This window comes from Cynocephalus volans, chromosome 11 (assembly GCF_027409185.1).
Source record: "Cynocephalus volans isolate mCynVol1 chromosome 11, mCynVol1.pri, whole genome shotgun sequence".
NCBI classification, from domain to species: domain Eukaryota; kingdom Metazoa; phylum Chordata; class Mammalia; order Dermoptera; family Cynocephalidae; genus Cynocephalus; species Cynocephalus volans.
Genome location: NC_084470.1, coordinates 49,552,969 through 49,571,114, shown reverse-complemented (window position 1 = coordinate 49,571,114; position 18,146 = coordinate 49,552,969). Strand labels below are relative to the sequence as shown.

The following is an 18,146-nucleotide window of genomic DNA, read 5'->3' as shown; positions in this document are numbered from 1 at the left end:
ACAAGAAAACTACAGATCAATATTCCTTATAAATACAGATACAAAAATCCTCAACAAAATACCAACAACCCAAATCCAACAACATATAAAAACATTTATACACTGTGACCAAATGGGAATTGTTACAGGAATGAAAGGTTGGTTTAACATCCAAAAATCAATGTAAAACACCATGTTAATAGAAAAAAATGACAAAAATGACATGATCACTTCAATAGATGCAGAAAAGGCATTCAACAAAATCTAACATCCTTTCATGAGAAAGACAATCAGGTAACTAGGAAGAGACTTATAATAAAAAATTCAGGAACTTTCTCAAACTGATAGAGGACATGTACAAAAATCCTACAGCTAACATCATATTTAATGGTGAAAGAATAAATGTTTTTCTTTTAAGATGGGGAACAATACAGGATGTCTACTCTTGCCACTTTTAGTCAACCTTGTACTAGAGTATTAGGTCCATTAGGCAAGAAAAAGAAATAAAAGTCATCTCAGTTGGAAAGGAAGAAGTAAAATGATCTCTATATGCAGATGACATAATAAATAAGTTCAGTAAAGTTGCAGAATACATGATCAATATTCAAAATATACAAAAATATTTCTATACACTAGCGATGAACAATTGGAACATGAAATCAAGAAAATAGTTCCATTTCCAAACACACTAAAAAGAATAAAATACTTATAATAATTTAACAAAAAAAGTAGAAGACGTACACTGAAAACAACAAAACTTTCATTGAAAGAAATGAAAAGGGGCCTAAATAAATAGAAAGATCTTTAATTTTTGTGGATGAGAAGACTTAACATTTTTTTTTTCTCGTGACCGGCGCTCAGCCAGGGAGTGCACCGGTCATGCTTATATAGGATCCGAACCCGCGGCGGCGGGAGCGTCACCGCGCTGCTAGCGCAGCACGCTACCGAGTGCGCCACGGGCTCAGCCCAGACTTAACATTATTAAGAGGACAGTACATCCATCCCAAATTGATCTACAGATTCAACATATTCCCTTATCAAAATTTCAACTGGCTCTTTGCAGAAAATGACAAACTGATTCTAAAAGTCATATGGAAATTCAAAGGACCTAGAATAGCCAAAAAATATCCTGAAAAAAAAGAGAAACAAATTTGGAGAATTCATACTTCCTGATTTCAAAACTTACTAGAAAGCCACAGTAATCAACCATGTGGTACTAGCAAGAGAACAGACATATAAACCAATGAAACAGAATTGGGAGTTCATTAATAAACCCTCACATTTATACTCAGTTGATTTTTGACAAGGGTGCCAAGACAATTCATGGGTAAAGAATAGTCTTTTTAAGAAATGGTGCTGAGACAACGGGTCATCCCCATGGAAAGGAATGAAGTTGGACCCCCTTTTCACACCATACACAGAAATTAACACAAAATGGATCAGAGGCCTAACTGTAAGAGCTAAAACTATAAAACGCTTAGAAGAAAATATGAGTAAATCTTTGTGAATATAGATTAGTTTTCTTAGATATATCACCGAAAGCACAAGCAACAAAGGAGAAAAATAGATGAATAGATTTCATCAAAATTTAAAACTTTTGTGTTTTAACTTATACCATCAAAAAAGTGAAAAGACAATTCACAGAATGGGCAAAAATATTTGAAAATCATATATCTAACTGAAATAGGATAGGGATGGCATTCAGCTCCTCAACTCAGCCCCTCATCCCTATTTTCGCAGAATCCAGCACACCCAGCTATTTTCACAAACTAAGATAAGTAACTTTTTTTTAACCACAAACTTCCCCCAGGCAGTTAGCCCAACACTTGCATGCACACAAAGCTTCAAGGTGACCACTACAATGACCTTGCTGGGGTGGCAGTAATGAGCAACACTACCATCTTGGACCTACTGAGCAGGTGCAAGGACCAAAGCCCTAACTGAGCATATACTCATGCTGCAACCAGGAAGAACAGAATGGACCACCTCCAGAGGCACAAAATGATGATGCTGGCCTGCACCCCTTGCCCTATAAAATGACCCTGAACAGCTCCCCTTGGAGTGCTAGCTTGCCTATGGCTATCTCCCTTATGCATAAGCTTTCTTTCTCTTTAAATAAAGCATTGCTTAATTTACTGCTAGGTGCATTGTTTATTTCTATGACTTTGAGACCCAAGAACCTGGCCCAGTAACATAATAAGAGACTTGTATCTAGAATACATAAAGAACACTTACAATTCAATAGTAAAAAAAAAAAAAAAAAAAAAGACCTTATTTTTAAAAATTGGTGAAGATTTTTTTAAAAGAAATACCAATAGATATTTCTCAAAAGAGGATATACAAATGGCCAATATGTGCATAAAATGATGTTCAACATCATTTTCCATCAGGAAAATGCAAATCAAATTCTCAGTGAAATATCACTTCACATTCTAGGATGACGACCATCAAAAAGGGAGATATTAACAAGTATGTTTGAGGATGTGGAGAAACAGAAGAGCAGCTGGAGAGGGATGGAGAGTGGGTCAGGACCAGAAACTATGATATCTAGCACACATGCTATTTGTGAGCAATTTAAAATAAAGGATAAAGAACTAAATATAATGCTATTCCAACAAGGAAAAAGAAAAAGAAAGGATATGATCAGATTAACTGATAAAACAGAACCAACCTGCTGCTAAACCCCTGGAGAAGGCCCTGTAAAGGAGAAGTGAAGTGTTATCCCTAATAGTGGAATGAGAGGCATCAAAGGGCAGGGAACTAACTAAAGGACTGCTGGGAAAGTGATTCACTTGGCCAGTTCAGCACGCCAGCCCTGAGCTCGGAGCAACACACAGAATTCACCCCCACTGAAGAATATGAGTGTGGGGCTGGAGGGAGGCCAGGGCACAGCCTGCAGGAACACTGGCCTCAGTTGTCACAGAGGAAAAAACAACTGAAAAGATCCTAGTCTTTCATTTCCATTTATGAATAAAGGAAAAAGGACTGATTCATACAGCTGACCAGTATGTGTTTCCTCTACTGTTCTTCTTGTGGGATGTGGGCTAGCTGTGCACTCTGAGGGTGGTGCAGTCACACACACTTCACTCCTTGGCAGAGTGTGCTCTCCATACCTACAACCACTCACACAGAGGAAACTCACACCACCAGCCCCTTATGCAAGTCAACTTCCTCTCCCATTCAAAAACAGGAATGGACAGTCAAGAATTACTAGATGTAGAATAAGAACCAAAAAGTGAAGGGAAGGCACACCAAACCAAAATCTGAGACAGAAATTAGTTTCCTTGGGGGAAATTGAGACGCTGTTGTATCCATGAGACAATAACAGATTACAATATAAAAGGAACAATCCAAAAGTAAAAAACTTGAAATTCAAAAACATGGTTGCCAAAAAAAGGGCCTACTGCCAAAGAGAGAATTAGTGAACTGCTGGGCCAAGGGCATCTTCCCCTGAATAAGGAGCAAAACCACTGAGAAATGGGAAAATGTGAGAAAAATAGTTCATTTCACGCAGTATAGATCTGGCAGGTCTGTGATGGACTGTGGTAGCCATTGCTTTCCCACCTGCTCCTTCAGGAGACAGATCCTCCTCCCCACTTGTCGCCCCCACCGGGGGAAGGGGTGGGCACATGACCCAAAGGAACCAATCAGGGCCTATCTCTGGAGAAAGTAGTTTCACTTTTCACAGAGGTTGTTAAGCTGGGAGTGAGTGAGTTGCAGCTCTAAGTGGCCCCTCGCCAAGGCAGAGAGGCTGAGGGCCTTGCCAATAGGAGAGAGAAAGACCAACAGAGAGAGAGAAGCAGAGTTGAGGTTTGGGGCTGGGATGGAGGTCGGGAAGAGGCAAGGAGGGTGGAGAGTGAGAGAAAGTGGAAGACCAGACAAAGGACTCAGCAAGGCAGCAATGCCATTATATGAGCTGATGCTTTCTCTTTTTTGCCTAAGTTGTTTACAACTGTGTTTCCATCACTTGCAACTGTCAACACTCTGATAATACAAGGTCCTTTCAGAAGAAAGAACAGAGACAGGAAAGGAAAGAAAATAAGCAAAGACTTAATAGAGGCTGTTTTCCCTGAAGGAAAGTCAGTCTTAGCTTTCATATTTAAGTCTCACAAAGTGCCCTGAAGTACCAGTGGGAAAAAGACTCATACCTAGACCCATTCTGGTAATCACAGAAAAGTATATTCGATTGACCATCAGATAGTCAAAGTTTAAAAGTCAGATAATACTTGTCATTGTGAGAGTGTGAGGTAGTGGGTAGTCTCATACACTGAAGGTGGAAGTATAAAAGGGCACAGGCTTTTTGGAGGAGAATTCAAGGGTATCCATAAAGATTTTAAATGAGCACTTAAATGTTGTTACAATAAAACCCAAAATATATGCACAAATCAGTATGAGACATACATACAGTTAAAGAATAATGATAAAAAGAAGACCTATGTACCACCCGCACCCAGCTTAAGAAACAAAATATTACCACCAGCCAGCTTAAGAAAATGAATATTTTGCTTCAAAATAATTTGGAAAGGGTTGGGAGAAGTGGACAGGGGTATATGAATAAAATAATATTTGAGGTGAGTTGATAATTATTGAAGGTAACTGATGAGTATATGGGGTTTATTATACTAGTCTTTCCATTTTTATACATGTGATCAATTCTCCTCTAGAAAGAAAGAGGGAGGAGAGGAGAGGAGGGAGAAAGAAAGAAAAGGAATATTATATCTTTGAAACCTCCAGTGTGTTCCTTCCAGAATACAATGGTATTTGCTCATTTAAACATGCCATGAATTTTTTGTGTCCATTCTCCTGTTGAGGAACATTGGTTGTGTCTAGTGTTTCACTGTTATGAACAGTCCAGCTATGCACAGTCCTACATGAGCACGTGACCCCCACTGCACATGTGTGTCTGGTAGTATATTTGGAAGGGCAAATGCTGGGCCACAGAGTATACCCATGTTTAACCTTACTAAGAAACACTACAATGTTTTCAAAAGTGGTTGTACTAATTTACATTCCTTCAGCACACACAACCCAGAAAGATACACCCCATAATATTATCAGTGAATTATCTCTATGTAATGGATTTGGGGTCATCTTAATTTTCTTTTCTGTAATTTCCAAATTTTATAGATTAAACATGTATCAATAGTTTTAAATTCAGAAATTTCTCTAGATAAATACATAATTACACACAATATAAATTCATATACCGTGAATATGCATAAGGTCTGTTGTAATGGTTCTTCCCACTCCCTGCTTACCTCCAGGCCCCGTTTTCCACCTCCAGCTCCAGGACGGTCTGCAGACTCTGGCAGTGCAAGGCCTCCAAGGTGACGTTCACTCTGCACTCCCCCAGAGGGGGAAGCTGGCCGCAGGAAGGCTCAATGTCAAAGGGAGATACCTGGTCAGAAAGCCAATCCGGAAGGTTGAGGATGAGGACACTTGGACTGCAGAGGAACTCGAGGCTGGCCATGCCCAACCGGGGTGGCCCCCAAGCTGCCCCCAGCTCTTCAAAGAGCCATCTAGGACCCATAAGGAGGCAAGCAGGTGGGAGACCACAGCTGTGCAAGTCTCAGGCTGAAGAGGGCAGAAATCAAGTCTCCACGTAAAGGAATACACAAGCTGGAGGTCCCCGAGCCCTGGCCCAGATCTGAGAGGTAGAAGGCAGGGGAGGGAGGTGCCCCAGGGGAGTGGGGAGAGAAGGTGAAGACTTCGGCTAGGGAGCAGGAGGAGAGCCTGTGAGCCATTGGGGGAATGGGGGGACAGTGTCCCTCTCAGCAGGCATGGGTCAGGACCCTGACAGTTTCTGCTGAAGAAAACCATCAGGTCACCAGACGGGGGAGGGGATAAGCTGCCATGTAGCCGCAGACGTCCCCTTTGTACCTACCCGGTCTTTCCTCCAGCCCCTCACCATATCCCCCACTGCAGGCTTAGACTCCTTCACCCCAGAAGGTCTGCCCCTCCCCCCATACCAGGCACACAGGCAAAGGGAGAGGGGCAGGAAAAAACTGAGGAAGAAAAGTGTCTGCATCTGGGGAGGGCTCTCTGCATTCCATCCTTCTTGTCCTTGACTGAGAGAAGGGCATTTGCCTGACTGAATAGCCCTGGAGACCCAAATGGGCCACACTGTCTAGTGGGGGTTTCGCTGGACACAGAAAGGGCACTCCAGGAGGGACGTTATCCCTCTCTTTGGTCTCTCCCTTCTGCAATGGCCTGGGGTGCCCTGTGGGCGGGGCTAGCCCTCTCCCCCTCCCACCCTCCCCACCCCACCCGGGCCGCTGCGCCGGCAGGCTTGGCAGTGCTGTGCTCTCTGAGTCTGAGGTTTTGCCTCCCTGGCACTGGCGGGAGGGTGGGCTGGCCTTCACCAGAGGCTGCCCAGGCCTCAGTCTCTCAGAAAACGAGGGCTCCATGTGCTCTGGCCCAGCTCACCAGTGCCCAGGCACTGGAGTTTAGGAACCAAGCTCAGCTGGTAAGGAAAGAGTCACTTTGCTTTATTTTGGCCTTGCTCCTGTGCATCTCCCTTGGGGCCCTGGGAGGTGACTGTGTCCTGGGGCTGGGTTTCAGTAGCTCTGACAGAATCAAACCCCAAATCCCAACATTATTTTTGAGAACTGTAGAGACAGGATTCCCACCAGCCTTGAATGACATAAAATATCATAAAAGTGACAATTATTTCTATTATAAAATGTAGTTACTCCTCACAGTGGGAGAAAAACAGACTGGGAATAAGAGAACGAGGATCAGATAGACACCCTGTAGATGTGTGACCCTGGGAAGCCCCGTCCCTTCCTGTCCCTCCGCTATCAAATGAGGAGTTTGGCTAAGTTTCCAACTGTGCTCAAGGAAATCCCAGGGATTCCCCAGAAGTGCCTAGGGCAGGGGGCTAGGATGTGGGAAGAGGCGGGATGGGGCAGGGGTGACTAACAAGGGGTGTCTCTGGGTGGCTAGAGAAGTCACACTTTATTCTGTATACTGGGCTTCTGTATAAAGCTTCATTTGAAGAAAGGGTTCCTGCCTAAAAATAATGTGGCCACTGAAGATACTGATCACACCCTGCCCCCCAGCCATCTTCTGTGGTTCCAGGATCCAGCTGAGACCAGTGAGCCCCCGGAGAGAAAGCACTAACTCCCAGCCTGGGTGATAGGTACTTTGCAATGGCGTTGTCGACTGGATGCAAATTGTCATCCCTTCTAAGTTTCAGGGTGCCCAGCTAGAGAAGTGAGGCTGTCAGGTAAAGGAGCAAGGGCTCCCCAGATGGGGGAGGAAAGCCCTGAGAAAGGGAATGTACATTGGCAAATAAGGAGCATGTGGTGCAACTGTCCTCCCTGGCTTCTGAACGTGGAAGAAAAAGTATGCAGTGGAGGGCAAGGAGGCCAGCAGGACGGGGACATCGGTAGCAAGCAGTGAGAGGGAGGGTGCTGTCACCAAACAGCCCTGGCGGGGTCTCAGGGAGCTCCATCCAGCCTTTGGGGTGGTGAAGAGAGGTGATGTACGGCTCGCTGTTGGCAGTTAGCGAGTAACCGGTGCTGTGTGTGACTTTGTCTCGTTCAGGATCACACATTGACTTTAAATGTGATGCCACAATTTAAATTTAATAATGGTAACACTTAGCCACTTTCCCCCTATTTTTATAGTAAAAGGAAAAGGGCTATTTGAATGCAAATGACTTGAATTTTCTTTTAGGAGCCTTTTGGTTTGGGCCACAAGCCCGTGCCCAAGTGCCACCTGGTGGCAGGTACCAAACTGCAGGTACAATCCCTGGGAGGGTCAGACCCTTCGGGTGAGCCCAGCAACAGCAGCCTTGAAGGCTTCCCGCCCAGCTCAGCTGCCCATTTCCTTCCTGACTCTGGCTGCTCTGACAAGGGGAAAACCCAGGTCCTATTTCTGCATCCGATGGTAGAGAAAGCAGCAAGAAACGCTGCTGTGGGGTTGAATTCTGCCGTAGAGAGGAGCTGCCTCAGGGACGGGGAGAACGTGAGGCACTGCCAGGCAGAAGTCACCAGGTGGGCTTTTCCTCTCGCAGCCTGGAAGCTCTGGTCTGAATGCACAGCACAAGTTTCACGGCTCAAACATGACACAAGGTAAACTGGCTCGCGGGGGAGGGCTGGCACCACAGGAGCCGGTGGCGCCCGACTTACATCCTCATCCCTTTCTTTAAGGCAGACTGAGCTCTCCTTCATGTGCCACACAGCTGGGAGCTGGCTGACATTCCGGACCTGGATACAGTTTGTGGCTCTCTGTCCCAGGCGAAGCAGACCAAACTGAAGGGCTGAGACGCTGATGATGAGGGCAGGCCCCTGAGACACCCAGAAGGGCCTGTCATTGGGCCGCCTGGGGATGGGTTCTGTGTCCCACCCTGTCACCCTTCTGGGCCCACCAGCTACCCAGCTCCCCTCTGCAGCACCTTAAAGGCCGCCTCGATGTGTAACACCACTGGCAAGGGCGAATCTTTGATTTCACACAGCAGGTCCTGGCTGGCTGGGCCAGGGACACCCCCAGTAAAGTTCAACTCAAAATCCCCAACCTCATTGGGCTCTGAGAGAGAGGGGACAAGTGAGAAGTGGAGAAAGGAAGCAGGGGCAGTTTCCTTTGCTGACTTTCTTATCCACTACATGCCCCAGGCCTTGGCTGGAGCTGATCACAGGACACCAAGAGCCCTGCACAGACCCCTTTAACTCTGAAGCCTCCCTGTCACCACCTCGCCACCACTCCCCTACCCCCACCCCTCAGCCAGCCCTGGCAGGTCCCAACCCCTTTCACAGTCCTTGAGGTACCAATGATCCCTGTGCAGGGCTCCACCTCAATGATGTGGCAGTCGCTGACCTTCCTCCACATGTATCTGATGGGTGACTTGCTGTTGTTCCACATCTGAAAGATACACCCCAACCCAGCTACCCAGGTACTAACTACCCTTTCATATCAAATCTGTACCTGCTGAAGGACTGTGGGACTGTGGGCTCATGAAGGGTCCACGGGACACCCTCCCAGCTAATTCATGGCCATGTGAAGCCTTGGACTTCCCAACCCAACAGCACCCTCACTTCACACTGCACGATTTGTGGGTGCCATATCCTGCCAAAGACGTGAACACAGAAAGGGGTTCCATAGCCCTAAGTTTCGGAGGATTCTGGGAAGCTGATAAAATAAGACAGACACCTGGCTCAAGCATCTGTGCAAACCAAGTTGAGTTCAGGGGCTCTGGGAACAGTCTCAGCCTCCGCAGTGGCTGCTGCCACTGTCCCTCCAGCCATGTCCTCCCTACACTCACATCCAAGTTCAGCACCGCCTCGGCCAGCTTAGGCAGGGGAGACAACGACCTACCTTAAAATCTTTCCTCACGTTTATGCCAATGTAGTTCTCCCCCGGGATGATGAGAGCATAGGGTTCTAAGAGAACCTGGAAAGGTTCTACTGAGCCTTTCACCTCAATTTCCAGGACGATCATATCATCCACAGAGTATGGGGAATCCACCAGGTTCTCCACTTCTGAACTGAACACAAACGCACCATGAGCTAGGAGCCAACACAGCCTGGGAGCATGTCCCTGCATATCCCCGCCTCTGTTCCACATCTTTGGTCTTGTGAAAATGCTCCCCTACCCACAGCTCCCAGGCCCCCTAAAATCAGAGACATCAGCCAATGCCCTGAAAAGTGATGAGTGTCTGTGAATGTGACAGTGGTATGGCCTGAGGTCTGGGACAGGGGTACTGCCCTTCTGCCTCCAGGGATGACACTGCTGCATCCCAGCCTGGAATCTCCACACCAGGCTGATTGGAGACCCACCTTGACGGTTTGTACCCGCAGCAGTCAGCACCACCCAGGGGCCACCAGCTTGGCTGCCCAAGGGTAGAAATGAGACTGGGGTACAGCTCCAAGTTTCCTGGGATGGCCTACAGCTCTTGTAGTGAGTCCAGCGAGCTCTGTTCCCTTTATGCTGAGCTTACTCCAGGCCTAGGTTGCCAGGGCAAGGCAAAAATGCTCCCACTCCCCAAAGCCTGCTGGGGACCAGGTTGCTCATTCACCCCTGCCTGGTACCTTCCCCAGAAACATACCCAAGGGGAGGCCAGGCCCAGCTGCCCACCCCTCATCCAGGGCCGGTGTCTCCTCACTTTATGGGCTCTGGGACTTCTTCTAGCACCATCTGGAACACACTGTGAAAACTCCTCATCTGCAAAACAAACACAGCACCCTGAAAACACAATAGCACTACAGCCAGGCTGCCTGGGAGACGGCTAGAGTGGGGGCAGGAACTCCTCCTCCCTTCAGCCTAGCTGCCAGAGAGGCCTTCTGAAAAACCCATGGCTGCTTGCCGGCTACCTCTTCCCTACCCTAGGGAAAGTGGGGACACCGCGGGACATGAGCCATGACTTAGGGGTCTGCCTCAGCTGGGCCTGGGCGCAGGAAGGAAAGGCCCTTCAGATGCTGACATTGACCCTTGGCAGTGTCCTCAATGGGTCTGAAGTGCCACACCCCCCAAGATAGACAGTGAGGTGGCTGGGTGCTGGTCGGGAGGCAGGCCTGCTCATCTTAGTCCCAAACCCACTAACAGGGGCCCTGGAGTGTCCTTTTCATGCCCAGCTCAGGTTCCCCTCACCTGCCAGTGACACACAGGGTGCCCGTGACACAGAGGGACAGCACTGTTAACCTGGCCCTCAGGAATCTGCACCTCACTCTCTAGGGGCTGCTGTGGGCTGGGCAGGGATTGTAATGTTCTTTGACATAGTAGAAATGTGGGACACCCAGAGCTGAGAAAGCAAGCCCAGGGTCTTGCTGCAGATGGGTGTGTCTGGGATCAGGACCAGGCAAAATGAGCTGCTTTGTCCTGCACACCAAGCACGTGCTCCAGACACACTGTCAGCTAAGCCCTGGCCTCGGCAGGATAGCTGGGGACCTCGTCAGGCCCAGCTGTGGCTTCTGTGTCATTAAAGAACATGGATGGAGGGTGAAAATATCATGACCCAATCATGTGTGGCTACCAAGATGACACCATTTTAACCTCATAAGGAGAAAAGCTCAGGATGAACTCGTGGTCCATGTAGGGGCTGAGAACCCCCTTTCCAGGCATGATGGAGAAGGCGGTCTCCCTGTCAGGGTGATACTTGATGCTGTCCATGCTGTACGTTTCTCCAGGCATTAAGGGCTGCAGGTTGGGCTTCATGATCTGCCAATGGAAGGCCAGCTCCACGTGCCTGTGGGAGCAACCCTGACAGTGGGCAGTGGGTCCCAGGCCATGTCCTGATTCTGCCAGGACCAGGTTCTCTCCCACCCCCACATGCCCGGACTGCCCTGCTCTGGGAGCGAGCAGGAAAGGACCCAGGAACAAGAAGTGACCAGGTCAGCCTTGAAGCCCTTCCCATGGAGAAGCCCCGGGGAGCCTGAGTTAAGAACAACAGGTGTGTCAGGGGGCCCAAGCCAGAGACCACATACCAGAGCACCTTGCTCCCCACCCTGGCAGCTGGGGCCAACCCACAGTGAATCAAGGCAAATGGTAAACTCAGGAAACCATTCCCCAACCATTAAACTGGAGTGGTCTAGGCATCCCTCCAGATACCAGGAAAATCTTCTGCAGTGTCTCCTACTACATGAAAATTTCCAAGGTTTGCCATATCGACCCCTCCCCTGCTCTCTGTCACTCTAGCTACGGCCTTCCAGGACAGCTGTGTCCAGAAAGCTATGTGCCCACTGGCTGCCAACAGGAACAGTGACAACTCTATGGCAGTAGGAGGGGCAGGACTCCAGGCACGTCGCTGACAGGCAGCTGTAGGGGGCAGGGATGGCAGATGAGTGCCTCTTGTCATGCCAGGAGACAGAAGCCTGTGTAATGCCTGGGGACATCAGGGCAGCCCTGGCTGGGAGGCTCCCCGAGGTCTGTTCTGCTATAGTGGTGGTGCTCAGAGGCTGCTCAGAAAATAAATGGCAGTGAAAACAAAACCCACAGACCACAGTCTGTCTGACCCTGAGACTAGGATGGCTTCGCCTGCATGGCATGGCATGACCTTTCTGGAAAACCATTCCTGGCTGGGGATGGTCCAGGCTGACAGCAGCACTGTTCAATAGAACTTCCTGCAGTGGTGGAAATCTTACATATCTGCGCTGCCCGATAGGATAGCCCCTAGCTACATGGGGCTATTGAGAACTTGAGATGTGGCCCATGCCACTGAGGAAGTGAGTTTTTAATTTTATTTCATTTTAATTGATGTAAATTTAAATTTAAATAGCCACATATGGCTAGTGGCTACCATTACGGAGTATAAACGTGGATTCTTCCATCCAATCTGGATCCATTTGATGCCCAGACTTGCCCCTGGCTCTTAGAAGGAAACTCCTGCCTCACTGGGAACTCAGGGACAGGTGAGGAAGCAAAAGGGGTGTGTGTTGGGGGCATGCACAGGGACCACTCACGTAGCATTTCTAATAATCAGCTGTTTCTTAGCTGTGGACTGAAGATTTTCAGGCTCAAATCGTATGAAGTGCTGGGCTGTTAAGTCTGTGAGCTCTCCAGGGTCTGGCTGACTTTTTTCACCAGAAATATAGATCAGATCCAAAGCAACCAGCTGCCCAGTTCCTGACAAAGTAGGGTAGTGACATTAGTGAAGTCTCCCCAGGGCTGAAATCAGGACTCTGGCCAAAGGCTGCCAGGGGTCCTGTGCCATCATCCATATGCAGCTGGCCTTGACCATGACTTCCAGAAGTGCACACAAGAGGGAAAAGTGTCCATCAGCCCACAGATTCATGTCCTCACATCTTCACAGACTGAAAGGAGGTGATTTTGAGAAAATGGCAGATAGCAGGCACTCAATTAATGCCTGCTGAGTGAAAGTGGATGGAAGGAAGAAAAGAAGGAAGGAAGGAAAGAAGGCAGGCAGGCATTTTGGGGCAATTCAGCAGGTTGCCCTTCTAACCCTGCAAAAACCTAGAAGTGCCTCTGGTTGTTTACTGTGTGAGTCAGTGGCAATTCCCTAAAGGACATCAAAGGGAGTTTCAGTGTGAAACAGTGAAAGATTTCACACCAGGTTTGCAGCTCTCACTAGAAGAATCCTTGGACTGTCTTGGAGGTCACACTGGCTTGGGTCTCCAAGGTCTGACCAGAGCGAAGGGCCCCAAACTAGACCCCGATGCCTGGAGGCTGCAGCATCCCCTCAGTGTGCTCCCTGACACAGAGTGGGCACAGCTGTGCCTCTGCCAATGCTAGTACAGTAAGTGGCTCCAGGAGCTGGGTGCCCACACCAGCCCTTCCCCCAGGAGTACACGCAAGCCCACCTACAATCACCAGCTCCTTTATCTGGCAGTTGTCGCACACAATGATGAAGGTCTCCTCTGACTTTTCTAGGCTCGTTGGGAGGAACAAGACCTGGGGAGAGAAGTATTGCCATGTTATGTCCCATTAAGGGGCTTCCGCCCCCACTGCCTCTTCCTCCTCTTTTGAGAAACACCTCCCTCTTTTTGCTCTCAGCTTTTTGCTCCCCACCACCCCGCAGCCTCCCCACCTTGCACCTAAGGCCAGGGGTTGCAGCCTAGGCTCCACCCCAGAGTCATGCAGGGAACATGTTGAAAGTACATGAAGAGAAAGTTCATAGGGCCTGAAATACGAATGGCTCTTAAATATGTGACAACATGTAACTTCGCTGTAAAAGAAATGTAAATGAAAACCACCCAGAGGAATAGTTTTTCACTCATCACACTGGCAAACAGCAGAAAGTGATCATAAATGCAATGACATTCTTTTTTTCTATTTTTTTCCCCCACACTCCCCCAAACCCTTGCCCCTGGTAACCACCATTCTACTCTTCGCTTCTATGAGTTCGACCTTTTAAGATTCCACACGTAAGTGAGATCATGCAGTATTTGTCTTTCTGTGTCTGGTTCATTTCACTTAGCATGACGTCCTCCAGATTCCTCCATGTTGTTGCGAATGACAGGATTTCCTTCTTTTGTAAGGCTGAGTAGTATTCCATTGTGTATATATACCACGATTTCTTCATCCATTCGTATGTTGATGAACACTTAGGTTGATTCCATATCTTGACTATTGTGAAAAATGCTGCAATGAACATGGGAGTGCAAATATCTTTTTGACATACTGATTTCATTTCCTCTGGGCATATACCTAGTAGTGGGACTGCTGGATCATATGGTAGTTCTACTTTTAACTTTTTGAGGAGGCTCCATACCATTTTCCATAATGGCTGTACATTCCCACCAACAGTGTGCAAGTGTTCCCTTTTCTCCACATCTTTTTTTTTTTAATTTTAATTTTTTTTCTTTTTTTTATTATTAGTATATTCATTGTTACAAATCATACTTATTCTTTATGCCCCTTATCCAATCTCTCCCCTTCCCCCATCCCTCCCCTTTCCCATCACCCTCCCTTTCCCCCTTCCCCTTATCCTTTCATTCTCCCCCTCCCCTCTCTAATAACCATAGATTCGTTCTCTCCATCTGATAGATTAACTGTTCCTCTGTTGGTCTGTTGCCTAGATGACCTGTCCAGGACTGAGACAGGTGTGATCGTGTGATCAAGTCCTCCCCTATTATCATAAATCAGATGATTCTATTACTCTGGAGTGTGGTTTGTGGAGAGAGATGACCTCTTGTTCTTTTTTTTTTTTTTGGTCTCCACTGGTGCTTCTCCTTGTGTCAGTGCAGTTGAGTGTGTGGCACGCCATCTGCACGGTGGCTGTGACTGCTGCTATAGAGACTAGCTGCTTTTGCAGCAGCCATGGCAATTGTGGTGGGTGTTGGCTATGGAAGGCTACCTGTGTGAAAATGGTGTCTTGGTGTGCTCTTTACCTGATTTGGGCTGGGTTTGGCTTCCCCCAGCTCCACATCTCAGGACCCTGGCAGGGCCTGGGATGGTGGCGGCAGCTTGCCTAGTTGCAGCTGGGTTCAGTGTCCCCCAACTCCATTCCTCAGGCCCCCAGTGGGGCCCCGGGGCAGTGGCAGCAGCTTGCCCAGTTGTGGCTGGGTTTGGAATCTCCCAGCTCCACACCTCATTCTAAGATGTTGTTGTGAGCAGTTGCAGGGGAGAAGGAGAAGGGAAGTGGAAGGGGAAATAGGGTAGGAAGAGGAAAGAGGAGGGGGAGCATGATTGAGACCCATGGCTCCCCTTCATTCCAGTAGGGGAGACCAGGGGGCTTCTAGTAGCAGGTGGGTGGTCACTGGGCTGGTTGCAGATGTCAGGGGGGCATGGCTGAGGCCTTTGGCCCCCTACTTCCCTGGCTCAGGAGGCTGGGGTGCTTCTTGCAGCAGCTCAGTGGTGGTTGCTGGGCTGGTTGCAGATGTTGGTGTGGCATGGCTGAGGCCCTTGGCCCTCTCCCGTCCCTTGCTTGGGAGACCAGAGGGCTTCCGCCCCTTCTAGGTTTTGTAGGTCTTTTTTGGTGGTGTTAGATCTTTACCAGTTAATATTGAACTTTGTCTCTGATCTGTGGGTATTTAGTTTTTTCTTTCAGTTCTGTGTTGGATTATTCACTGTTCCCACCCCTTAAACTCTGACTGCAACTAATTTGTTGTCCTTTGCTTACTTCTAAGATGGAGGAACTTCCTGTGGGGACCAGCACTTGAGCTCTGTAGTTGAGCTGAGCTAAACTGCTTCATTTCTGCTGATTCCCTGAGGAAGGCTTTCTGTGCAGCTCAGGTTTTAATGGTTGACCTTGTATGTACTTCTGGATCTTGTGAGGTCTGGCACACCTGGGTTGTGTGGAAACTCTGGTCTCAGTCTGAGTTTTTTCAGCAAACTGCACCCCCTGCAGTTCTCTATTCCTGACCAGTCTCCACTGAGTGGGCCTGTGCTGACTGGGGGGCAGATCAGCTGTCCATGCTGTGCCCCAAAGTTCCCCCAGTGGGCTCGTCTCCCCGACCACCTCCACTCCAAACACTTCCCATGGGACAGGCCATGCGCCAGTTCCTTGTGATGACTCACTGGCCTCTGAGTGGCTCCTTTTTTTCAGTTGTTGTAGCTTCTCACTCCTATGTGGGTCCATGGGAACCCTGTTAGTGGTCTTGCTGGCCTGGGGGCCACCAAGGCTCTCTTCTCCCCTGCTGCATCCAAGCAACTTCATAGGAAGGGCACAGCTGCAGCTTTTGCCAGCTCTTGCTCTGTGTACTCACCAGGGCCAGCCTTAAAGCATCCGGGGCTCAAAATGGTGGGAGAGAGTCTTTCTGTCATCATGGCTTCTCCTGCCTTCATGAACTCCATAGGTCTCTCCTCCTCTTCCCCTGAGCTCTAGTGGCCCCAGCTTGACTGCCATTGCTTTTTAATAGTTGTAAATTGGTTGATTTGCAGGAGACAGTGACGCTGGGGACCATCTAATCTGCCATCTTGACCAGAAGCCCCTTTCCTCCACCTCTTCGCCTACACTTGTCATCTTGCATCTTTTTGACAATAGATATTCCAGCAGGTGTGAGGAGATATCTCATGGTGGTTTTGATTAGCATTTCTGTGGCGACAAGTGACATTGAGCCTTTTTGCATATACCTCTTGGCCATTTGTATATCTTCTTGTAAGAAATGTCTATTTGGGTCCTTTGCCCATTTTAAAAATCAGATTATTTGTTTTCTTGCTATTGAGTTGTTTGAATTCCTTATACATTTTGGATATTAACCCTTTTTCAGATACATGACTTGTAAACATTTTCTCCCATTCCATAGATTGTCTCTTCACTTTGCTGACTGTTTCCTTTGCTGTGCAGAGTCTTTTTAGTTTGATGTTTGTCTATTTTATCTATTTTTGCTTTTGTTGTTGGTACTTTTGGGGTCATATCCAAAAAATCATCGTCTAGACCAATGTCACAGAGCATTTCCCCCATGTTTTCTTCTAGTAGTTTTACAGTTTCAGGTCTTCCTCTTAAGTCTTTAATCCATTTTGAGTTGATTTTTCTATATGGTGTGAGATATGGGTTTAATTTCACTGGGATAAGTACAATGATATTATGTCTTGATTTTCTTCAAAATAGAGGGGCAGGGTAGGGATTGGTTGAGAAAGATGGAGGGGTATAGATGCAATAAGATTGGCCAAGAGTTGATATTGTGGAAGCTGAGCAATGAATACATGGACGATCATTAAACTATTCTCTCTACTTTTGTATATACTTAACATGTCCAGGGCCGGCCCCGTGGCTCACTCAGTAGAGTGCGGCACTGGGAGTGCCGAGGCCGCGGGTTCCGATCCTATATAGGGATGGCGGTGCGCTCACTGGCTGAGTGTGGTGCGGACAACACCGAGCCAAGGGTTACAATCCCCTTACCGGTCAAAAAAAAAAAAATGTCCATGATAATAGGGTTTTTTTAAAGGTTTTTTTTTTTTTTGTCTTTTTCGTGACCGGTACTCAGCCAGTGAGTGCACCGGCCATTCCTATATAGGATCCGAACCCGCGGCGGGAGCGTCGCCGCGCTCCGAGCCCCGCACTCTCCTGAGTGCGCCACGGGCTCGGCCCTAAAGGTTTAATAACACACTGTATTGGCAAGGGGGAAGGAAACAGGCACTCTTACATATTGCTGTTGGGAGTATAAATTGGCACAATCCATATGGTGAGGATTTTGGCAACATGTATAACAATTATGAGCATAGACCCTGAATCAGCAAATTCACTTCAAGGGCTGTAACCTATGCGTAGATTCAAACTTGAACACAGTGATGTATGTATAAATTATTTGCTGAAATAGCCAGAGATCAGAAAAAACCTTCATGTAGGAGACTGCTGAACTAAATTATGGTTTATTCACACAGTGGAATACTACACAGTTGCAAAAAATATGAGAATAATCTCTAAGATACGGTGTTAGATGGAAAATACATAGCACCAAACAGAGTATAGAGTGGGCAACTCTTTGTGTGAAGAAAAAAACGGAAACAAAAACCATGTGCATGGAATATTTACGGTAGGGCATTCAGAAAACTGGTAAGGTGTGCCTTTCAGTGCCTGAGGAACTGGGGTGAAAGGGAGCATTTCACTGTTTACCTATTTGCATCTTTCGAATTTTTAATCACGTGAATTTATTTCTTATTTGGAAATATGAATAAATTTTCAAATAAATAAAGTTCCAAACAACCAATAAACAAAATACATAAGGCACGCAAAAGGGATAAACCTCCCCTGCTCCTCAAAGAATCCTGCTGCTACCCTCTTCCTTCCTTTGGAAGAGATGAAGGGGACATCCAGGGGAAACCAGCCC

The 18,146-nt window shown here is 47.6% G+C and overlaps 1 protein-coding gene across 1 annotated transcript in view; it reads right to left on the bottom strand.

Moving 5' to 3' along the window:
• DLEC1 (DLEC1 cilia and flagella associated protein) overlaps positions 1-18,146 on the bottom strand; it is a 69,107-nt gene that overhangs the window by 17,267 nt on the left and 33,694 nt on the right. Inside the window, exons 11-19 of the mRNA XM_063114593.1 lie at positions 13,236-13,326; positions 12,378-12,540; positions 10,972-11,164; positions 10,085-10,143; positions 9,298-9,466; positions 8,751-8,844; positions 8,381-8,511; positions 8,115-8,273; positions 5,238-5,377 (exon numbers count right to left, since the gene is read on the bottom strand). Of these exons, the coding sequence (XP_062970663.1) occupies positions 5,238-5,377; positions 8,115-8,273; positions 8,381-8,511; positions 8,751-8,844; positions 9,298-9,466; positions 10,085-10,143; positions 10,972-11,164; positions 12,378-12,540; positions 13,236-13,326 (1,199 nt within the window). The remainder of the gene's footprint in view (positions 1-5,237; positions 5,378-8,114; positions 8,274-8,380; positions 8,512-8,750; positions 8,845-9,297; positions 9,467-10,084; positions 10,144-10,971; positions 11,165-12,377; positions 12,541-13,235; positions 13,327-18,146) is intronic.